The 9,612-nt window shown below is 33.4% G+C and overlaps 1 protein-coding gene across 2 annotated transcripts; it reads left to right on the forward strand.

Annotated features, from left to right (window-relative positions):
• The first annotated feature begins 1,350 nt into the window (after positions 1 to 1,350).
• LOC105128360 (uncharacterized) lies at positions 1,351 to 6,580 on the forward strand. 2 transcript variants are annotated; one of them, XM_011029977.1, is made up of 9 exons: positions 1,351 to 1,528; positions 1,943 to 2,132; positions 2,171 to 3,026; positions 3,427 to 3,545; positions 3,872 to 4,783; positions 4,871 to 5,177; positions 5,423 to 5,588; positions 5,997 to 6,102; positions 6,237 to 6,580. In XM_011029977.1, the coding sequence occupies exons 3-9, from the start codon at positions 2,220 to 2,222 to the stop codon at positions 6,352 to 6,354; spliced, it is 2,535 nt and encodes an 844-aa protein (XP_011028279.1). In that variant the 5' UTR covers positions 1,351 to 1,528; positions 1,943 to 2,132; positions 2,171 to 2,219; the 3' UTR covers positions 6,355 to 6,580. The 2 variants fall into 2 exon arrangements, with proteins under 2 accessions (XP_011028279.1, XP_011028278.1); XM_011029976.1 differs by having other exon boundaries at positions 1,943 to 3,026.
• Positions 6,581 to 9,612: the final 3,032 nt, after the last annotated feature.

Genomic DNA, 9,612 nt, shown 5'->3' on the forward strand with positions numbered 1-9,612 from the left:
TTAAAAATTAATTAAAATAAATACAAATTAATTTAAATATCTATATTAACAAAAAAAAACCGTTGTAGCCTATTTTCTTAATATTGTGTGTGTATATTTGAATCGTGACTTGATAAAATTTGAGTTTAATATAGCGTTAGCAAGAAAGTACAAATTTGATGGACATAATGATGTGGTTAATTATATACTTGCTTTTCTTTTTTGACAAAATACACGTGCAATCAAATCTCCCACAGAAATTATCTAAAATTCTCCTAATGGAGACAGAATATATACGCCACTCAGGCTCCATCCTCACTTTTCTTTGAAAAATTAAAAAAAAGCCAATATGACGTCACTCTTTTGAATTGCCGTTCAAACGGTTATTTGGCGGCACGTGCAACTCGACAGGACCAAAAAAAATCCCTCCCATTTCTTCAAATTCCACTCTTACCCTTCCACAACTACCAAACGGGAAAACATGGAACGGCGCCGTTAATGGGGTAGGTAAAAAGCGAACCCTGAATCCGGTGTCGTTTATTTACTGTGTCCCTGTTTTCTCCTCACTTCCCGTTACATTTAAGATTTGGAATTTTCCGCCAACACCCTCGCGAGAAAGTTATATTTGCAACGTGTCGCGTCGTGATTGCTCAGATATTTAAAGACGTTAATGTTACGGCAAGAATTATGGGCATTGGGCGCAGTATGTGAAACCCATGACGTGTCCACCTTCCCATTATTAGGGTAAACTATATTTTTGTACTTGTAGTTTTATTAGTGGCTCCATTTAGCCTCCCATAGATTAATATCCACCATGTATCCCTTATTGCTTTTATAAATTTCAGCTTTTTTCTTCACTAATAAAAAATAAAAAAAATAATCATAAAAAGACTAAAATTCCATATTTTTTATTTATTTTTCTCGTTTTCCTTTATTTTTTATCTCAATCATAAAATACCTTAAAAATTCTCACAAAAACACTTGAAACAAGAAACATAACTCCATAATCAAAGTTAAAAAAGAAAAATTATTTATCAAAAAAATGTTAATAATAAAATTTCATAAAACAATAATAGAAAAATGGAGGGAAAAATCATAAGCAACAAGGTATGTATTGCATGGATAGTAAATAACAATCTCCTGTTTTTTTATAAAATAAATATTATATACTTTTTTATAAAATAAAACATAAAAGAGTTAAGTGGACCACAAAATTAACAATAAAGCGTGCCACCTTTCAAGAAACTACAAAGAAAGGTGGTGATATTTAGAAACTTTGAATGTAGGAGTAGAAGTGAAACTGTGATGTATTTATAAGGATGAAAATGCAATTTACCCATTTATAATTACGACTTGTTGTCTACAATTAAAATGAACCTTCCTTCCTTCCTCCCCCCTGTCTAAGAAACAAAACAAACACTGTCGTTTCTCTCTCTCCAGAACTCTCTTGCAGTCCGAGTCAGTCTTTCTCTAGACTTTTGTTTCCTCTACCTCGAAATTAACAGAGCTTCCTTATGACGCTTGCTGGAATCGGCCTTGTCTATAAACGGTGCGTCGTTTCAGCCATCTCCGGCGTTTTTTTTCTAGATTTATCTGTTTCTGATTAGTTTGATTTTGAAATGTAACGGTGTTTTATCAAAAGAATGAAAAAGAAGAGTTTTCTTTTTTTCTTTTTGAATTTTTTGCGTTTTGTATTTTATTTTTCAAAGAATGAAAAATTTGAAGATGTGGATTTTCAATTCCTTGTATTTTCCTGCGTTTTCTCGGCGACCAAACGGATTAGAAAGCGAATAGATTTATAGGAATCTGTTCTTGTTGGATTCAGCTGGCTGAGGATTACTATAATAACTTTCTTATGGATTCTGATTTTTTTTTTGAGGTATTAAATTTGATTTACGTATTTATGAGAATACTGTGACTGACATATTTTACTCTTTTTTTTTTAAATTCAATTTTGATGCAGATGAAGGGTTGCGTGCGCCTGTGATGAGTTGAGGTTAGAAAATTGGGTGGTTTAATGTGGAGGTCACTTGATGTTTACATTAATTACATTGTTTTCATTTGGTTTCATAGTGAAGATTGATGATGGTGACGAGGAAGAGGATGAATTTGAGGGTTGTTGATAGAATTTTAATTTGTGTGGTGATCTGATTTTATTGTAAATAGATGGAATTTTTTTTCCAAGCATTTTAAGCGTATGGCTTGAGCGGTTTTGTTTTTTAAGTTTCGAGTTTGAATTAATGGCTGTTGCTAGTCTGCACAATGTTTCTGTGCTTGATTCTTCCTTCCTCAGGGAATCTCAATCAGAAGTAGTGAGAAGACGGGGTGATAATGGGAGGAGAAGCACCCGGACATTGTCCCACCTGCAAATACAGCAGGAGCTTGAGGATGAGCATGTGGTGAGTCATGTCCAAGGGAGGGTTAGTGATAGATTGGTCCAACATCAGAGTGATGGATCGAGTACTGATCTATTGAGGGTGGATGCTTCTGATATCCACAGTAATGGTCAAAGTGGTTCTTCGGAGGGTGGGAGTGTTGGGGAGAGTGAGTATGGACAATGGTCGCCTGGTCTAATTGGATCAGAGAATGGACAAGAGGATTCTTCTGATCTAGGAGAGGTTGAAAGGGAGAGGGTAAGGCAGATTTTTCGGGAATGGATGAACAGTGGTGCAAGGGAATGCGCATCCAGTATTTCCCGAAGGAACAATGGTTCTAGAGCTGAATGGCTTGGTGAAACTGAGCAGGAAAGAGTAAGGATTATAAGGGAGTGGGTGCAAATGAACACCCAGCAGAGAGGTGCTTGTGTTGATCGTAGAGAAGAACAAGGTTCCGAAGTTGCTGGTCAAATTGAACAAGTTCTTGATGGATTGGCTGTTAACCACAATGATGGCCAAGCTGAGAATACTCGGAGGGGTATTCGTCGATTGTGTGGCAGACAAGCTTTGCTTGATATGCTTAAGAAGCATGAGAGAGAGAGGCAAAGTGAGCTGCAAGGTCTGTCGGAGCATCACGTTGTAACAAAATTCGCTCATCGAAACCGCATTCAGGTTAGCTGCTATTAAATGTTGATATTTTCAATGTGCATGAATCTTGTTTGTTTATTATTTGATTGCATACTATCCATTAATGAAAACAATAATTGATCTCTAATCCGTAATGGTGCTGAATGCATTGGGATGATAGAGATTTGAGGTTTAAGTAGTTAATGGTTCCACATAAGGATTGATCGTAGGAGATTCTGGGTTTTGAAGAGTTTTTTAACAGAGGCTGATTGAATGCTTGCATTTATGATTTATTTTTTCTCCACTTTTGATAATTTTTTCTTGGTAAAGTCAATTACTTACGGTAAATACATGGATATGCAATCATTGATATGTCTGCTTATGAGTTATTTGAGACATTTTCTTGTGTTTCTAATATGGTTGCTGTGAAATTTTTGTCTTGCAGTCATTGCTTCGAGGTAGGTTCTTGCGAAATGACAGGATCATTGAAGATGAGAGGCCTACATCCCCGGCAGCAAGTGAATTGGGTTTATTGAGGCAAAGACATACCGTTTCTGATCTGAGGTATTGGATCTGTATGCCATAGCTTATCCCCCTCCACCCCCCAAAAAAAAAAGAATAAAAAGGAAAACAGGCATTTATATGTTTCTGGATTTTTCTTCAGTAATGTGGCTGTGAACTCACTGTTGATGGCTCCTGGGGCTCTTTCATGTTTTTCATTAACTTGGGTTTTCTCCAGATTATTTTGGGTTTGACCATTCTAAGTGCTGATTGTTAATGTCATCATGTTATTGCATTTGTTATTTCTACTGTACAATTCTGGACAGATTATAATCTAGTAAATTTGTACATTTGTTAACAATGCCGTGTAAACTCTTTTTTCCATGCAGGGAAGGATTTTTCTCAAGACTGGACCATTCTGTTTATGGACAAGTAAGCAGCAATGTCTCTGATACCTCATCTAACACTGACATGAATGGTAATAGAAGTGAACAAATTGAAGCAAATAACTCACAACAGGTCATAGATGAATTTTATGTACAAACCGAGTCAAATACTGAGGAAATTGGTAGCCTTGGGTTGTTGGATGGGAGAACTGAAATAGAAGATAACATAATTGATGAAACAAGTGGGCAAAACTTTACTGCTCATTCAGTAGAGGGGCCAAGGCAAGTTTCAGACTCTGATGTGGGAGGCAGGCAACAGTTAGCCAACATTGCATTTGTTGAAAGGAGGGATGGTACCAGAGAAGAGGCTAGTGACCACAGGTGGGGAGGAACTAATAACGAATCATCCCAAGAAACTGTGGGAAGTGAAGCTGAGGAAGACATGCAGCTTCTATCTACGATGGAAGTATTTTCTCAACAATCTGAGGCAGATAGGGGGGAAAGTGCCATCCCCTTGTTATCCAATCATTTGATTGATTTGGAAGCCACTGCAAATGAAAGTGTAAATTGGCAAGAATCTGCTGCACCACTGGAACAGTGGCAGAACCAGCTCCTGGAAACTGAAGGGCAGCACTCATTTGAAGCTAGTCTAACATCTGGAGAATGGGGAGATGGGATTCAAGATAACATTGATGGTCATCAACATGAAACTGCTGCTAATGAATGGTCGGAAAATGAAGATAGAGAAGGGGCCTCTGAAGTGTGGCATGAGGATGATGGTTTTCAAGAGGCTGTGCATAGTTGGCTAACAGAGCCTTCTGATCAGGAAGCTGCACCAGTTGGTAGGATGGATCCATTTTATTTTCCTGATGATGATAACGTATACAGCATGGAGCTCAGGGAACTCTTGAGCAGGCACGAAGCTCTACACTGAATTGCCTATTGTTTTAGCCATTTTGAGTCATCAAATTATTTATAGAAGTTTTTTTATTCATGTGGTAGGAGAAGCGTCTCTACACTTCTTCGCAGTGGTTTCCGTGAGAGTCTTGACCAATTGATACGCTCATATGTTGAAAGGCAAAGCCATGCTCCCCTTGAATGGGAACTGCAAACAGCACCTACTCCTGCATCAACAGAACAAGATCTGGAGCAGCAGACTGTGGATCAGAATGAGAGTGAGGGGAATATTGTTCAAAGTCCTTCGCTTGATCTACCTTCCCAGCCTATACGCCCTGCTGAGCAGCTCTGGGATCAAGAGTCACGCCATTATACTTGGCCACAGCATGACATGCATCCACGCTTTGGAATCGTGAGTTCACTTATACCAAGTGATTCTTGGAACTGGACTTCTGTTTACAAAATACACTAAACACTACTTTTGAATATTTATTTCAAGGTGACATTTTTTATACAGCTTATTTGAGGAAGGCAAATGTCTAGTGCTAGCTTCTAGTAATTAATGCGGTTCAAATTGACATGTTTTATTGGGAAATAAATAAATAAATCATAGAACGATATCTTTTTCAACTGAAACATTGATTTGATATCATGCAGGAATGGGACATTGTTAGTGATCTAAGGATTGACATGGCTAGACTACAACAAAGAATGAATAACATGCAGAGGATGCTGGAAGCCTGCATGGACATGCAACTTGAGCTGCAACGGTCAATACAACAAGAAGTTTCAGCTGCTTTGAATCGCTCTGCTGGTTCACCAGGTGTGGAGCCTTTATTTGAATTCTTCTATTTCTGCCCCTTTTTTCTTTTTGTCAATCATTGTATTCGTTAGAGACAAATGCTTGAGGAAATAGCTTCAGTTTGCGGTCCAGTCTGTATAGATATTTTTCCTTCTAGTGTGGTCCACACAAATCATTCCTGTTAAGTTAGCTTCAGGAAGAAAATAGTTTCTGCATTCCATTACTTTCTCAATGAAAATGTCCTATTTGGACTTGTTTACCTACCAATGCTGAGGGAAAAATATTATTTTTAGTATATGCATGTAATTTTTTATTGGATATGTTCCTTGGCAATTGTACGTATGGGACTATAACATTAAAATTGTACGTATCATTTTATTTGTTTTTTTCAGAGGTGACCATTAAAAAAACACCATTACTTTATTGTAGGGATTTGTGAGGACAGTGCTCCTGAGGACAGAACTAAATGGGATCATGTGAGGAAAGGCATTTGCTGTATATGTTGTGATGGAAGTATTGATTCCCTACTGTACAGGTAAATTACTGCAGAACCATACAAATCTGACATTGATTTGAGGTATGGATGGGCCAGATAAGAATGGAACTTATTGCATATTTTATCTGATGCCGCATCATTTTCCCTTTCTTTTGGCTATCTTCATGTTACAGGTGTGGGCACATGTGCACATGCTCTAAATGTGCTCATGAGTTGGTCCAAAGTGGGGAGAAGTGTCCAATGTGTAGAGCACCTGTAATTGAGGTTATCCGTGCCTACGCCGTCTTATAATTTGATGGTTGAGAGAACTAGAGGACAAGTTAGAAAGAAATGATATGTTTGGTTTAAGAATGCACGATTCTTGTCAGGCTTGCCTCTTGATCGCACCAGGTATTTTATTATTTCCTGGTTTTTTCCCTATTGATTTTGATTATATTGATTGTATGATTGAGAGAACAATTTGGTTTCTTTGATTCATTATTTAAACGTGAATAAAAAAAAAAATTGAGTGGAAGAATATCGTAGTGTCAATATTACTACCTGGTGGAAGCTCAGTGGGTTTATTGCTCTTGGTCCCAAAAAAAAAACTCTAAAATTGATGTTACTGCCTGCATAACATTCCTTTTGCCCGCTTTCCTGCAAGGCTATCTGGTAACCACCGTGCATGATTAATTTTTTTTTAAAAAAAATCCTTTGGAGAATGCATGATTGATTTAGGGGTGTTTGTTTGGCAGAAAATGTTTTTTTTTTAATTTATTTTTTAAACTTTTTTATATTTATTTGTTATTAGAAAAGTTGATTTTAAAAAATACTTTTTAGTTAAAGAAAATTTGATTTAGTTTTTAGGATTTAGTTTTAAGAAAAATGTTTTTCTAAAAAATTTAAATGGAAAATACTTTCTAAAAATTATAAAAATATCATATTATTTGCTGATTATATGAAATTTGATTTTCAACATTTTTGCTCGTTATATATATTTTATTTTAAATATTTATTTTTTAATTTCATTCCTTATAATTTAATTTTTATATTAAATTTTGGTCTTTATTTTTATAATTATTATTTGTTTTTTTCTTATTATTTTTTAATTGAAATTTTTTATCTATTAAATTTATTCTTTATTTTTTTTATTGCTATTTATTTTATTTGAAATAATTTATTAAATAGTTATTATTATTATTTTAATTTCTTTATCTTTCAATTTTTTTATTTGTTAGATTTGATTTTTATTATTTTTATTTTTATTTATTTTATTTGGGATAAATTATTATTTTTTTTAATTTTATTCTTATTTAACTTTTTAATTTGTAAGATTTGTTCCTCATTATTTTAATAAACTTGAAAAAAATAAAATATTAATAAGTTATTTTCCAGCTTATTTTTCATGATATAACTAAATATTGAAAAATATTTTTTAATTTATTTTTTATTATATTATTAAATATTAAAAAATAATTTATTTTCTTAAAATTTATTTTTCTGAAATTTATTTTTTAAAAAAATTTATTTTAACAAGGCCAGTATCTTGCTTCTTTTATAAATTGCACGTTCCTCACCATATGGCTCAGTGACCAGAAGAAAATGAACCGGAAAGAGTTTTCCCTATTAACAAGAGTACGATGGAAATGCAGTGTTTGATCCCTATTATTCTAACAAGAGTACGATGGAGATGCAGTGTTTGATAATAGGGACATTAATCTGTGATTGGGATTTCCAACTGGAACTGACTTTGGGCATTCCATGAAATTCGGAAATTGTCTTTCAGCTGAATAAGCTAACATCCTCACCGAGACATAGATATAAAACCTGGCTCAATCCAAGATTCAGGGTTACAGGTTGGGTGAATAGGTTGGGTTAATCAATGGAGAACGAGTCATTTAAAGATTATTTTTAAAAAAACTTAAAACAGCATTGTTTTGATTTTTTAAAGTCAAATTGAGTCTCATCTTGGTTTTAACTGTGTCATTGTTTCATAGGTTGACCTAGCGATTAAGTTTGATTGAATTTGACTGGATTGGTTTTCATCCTCGTTCAACATAGAACTTGACTTGGGTTATGTCTTGGATCCGAAGGTCACCAAGAAGACCTGTCTGGCGTCACCCCCCCATGTTACCTTGAAAGATTCTTGTGAAAAAGCTCGAAACCACCATCATAATGCAGTTGATCAGTAGTTGTAGCTTCACACCGCTACTTTCACATATAATGAAATGAATATTTGATATTGTAATAAATTTTATGGTTAATAAATAGATTTAAGAAAAATATTTTTAATTGTGATTTTAAAAAATAAATGATTGATTAAAATTATTGTGAGATGAAATTTTACATGCAAAATAAATAAAAATATTTTAGTTTTTATAAAACTAAAGTTTGAAATGAAATTATATATATGGGGTATAGTAAAAAAAATAAAAATCTTCTTAACTACTCAACAATTTCTTTAAGATGATAGGAAGAAAAGTAATAGTTATCATCACCTCAGTCACAGTATTATTAAAAATTGGAATTGAAGCTTGACGTTGTCACTTAAATAGTTAACAAGTAGGATACACACACACACACTTTGTTCATTATGGATTATAATGCTGAATGGATGGTTTTACTCTTGAAAAAAATTTCATCGAAGTGTTTTTTTAAGGGTGGTACGTCCTTTCCTTTGATTTATTTGTCATTTGTGATTTGTTAAGGGGTGTCTTGATCTTTTAATTAATCTTTTGCCCATTTAAGTGATTTTGTTGCTCTTAAAAGCAAATAATAGTTGATTATGGTTCGGAGTCTTTTATGGTATTTTATTTTTTAGCTATATTATAATTATTATATTACCTTAGATTCAAATTTTTTAAAGCTTGACTGATGGGCTAATTCGAACTTGTAAAATGATTTTTTTTTATATAATAATACTTAGATTCCGTGAGGGTAGGATGGTGTTTTTTTTAAAAAAATAAAAAAACATAAGAAATTGTTGATGCTCGTCAAATAATTGATTTTGCTGCATCATTATATTTGTTTCATCCTCCTCTCGGTGGACCTTTGACGAGTCGCCAATATCTTTCTCTTTTTTCTTTCTTTTTGTCCTAGAAAATCATGTTTGATCCTCCATGTTTTTATATTAACCCTTCAAATTTCTTTTCTTTTGATTTTGACCCTGATGTTTATATATCTATTTGTTTTTTTTTTATTTTGTTGGTGTTTAAAATCCATCATTTTAGATTTGATTTTACTCTTTTTTCTCTTTTGTTAAGGCTTTATTTTTTTACAATTTAATTATTCAATTCTAATTTGTATATATACTATTTTTTTATTTGGTCTTTCCACTTTTGATTTCTTATTTATTTTCTTTGCCTTAAATTTTTTATGGTTTTTGTTATTTCAACAACAATAGTGATGATAATAATATTAATAATGATAATTATAGTTCTTGTAATAATAATGGTAGTAATAGTAATAATTATATTAAAAATATTAGTAATAATAATGTTAGTAATAGTGGTAATAATAATTATTTATTTATGATAATAATAGTGGTGGTTATCTATAAAAAAAATATGA

The sequence above is a fragment of the Populus euphratica genome, unplaced genomic scaffold (assembly GCF_000495115.2).
Source record: "Populus euphratica unplaced genomic scaffold, PopEup_1.0 scaffold14.1, whole genome shotgun sequence".
Lineage (NCBI taxonomy): Eukaryota > Viridiplantae > Streptophyta > Magnoliopsida > Malpighiales > Salicaceae > Populus > Populus euphratica.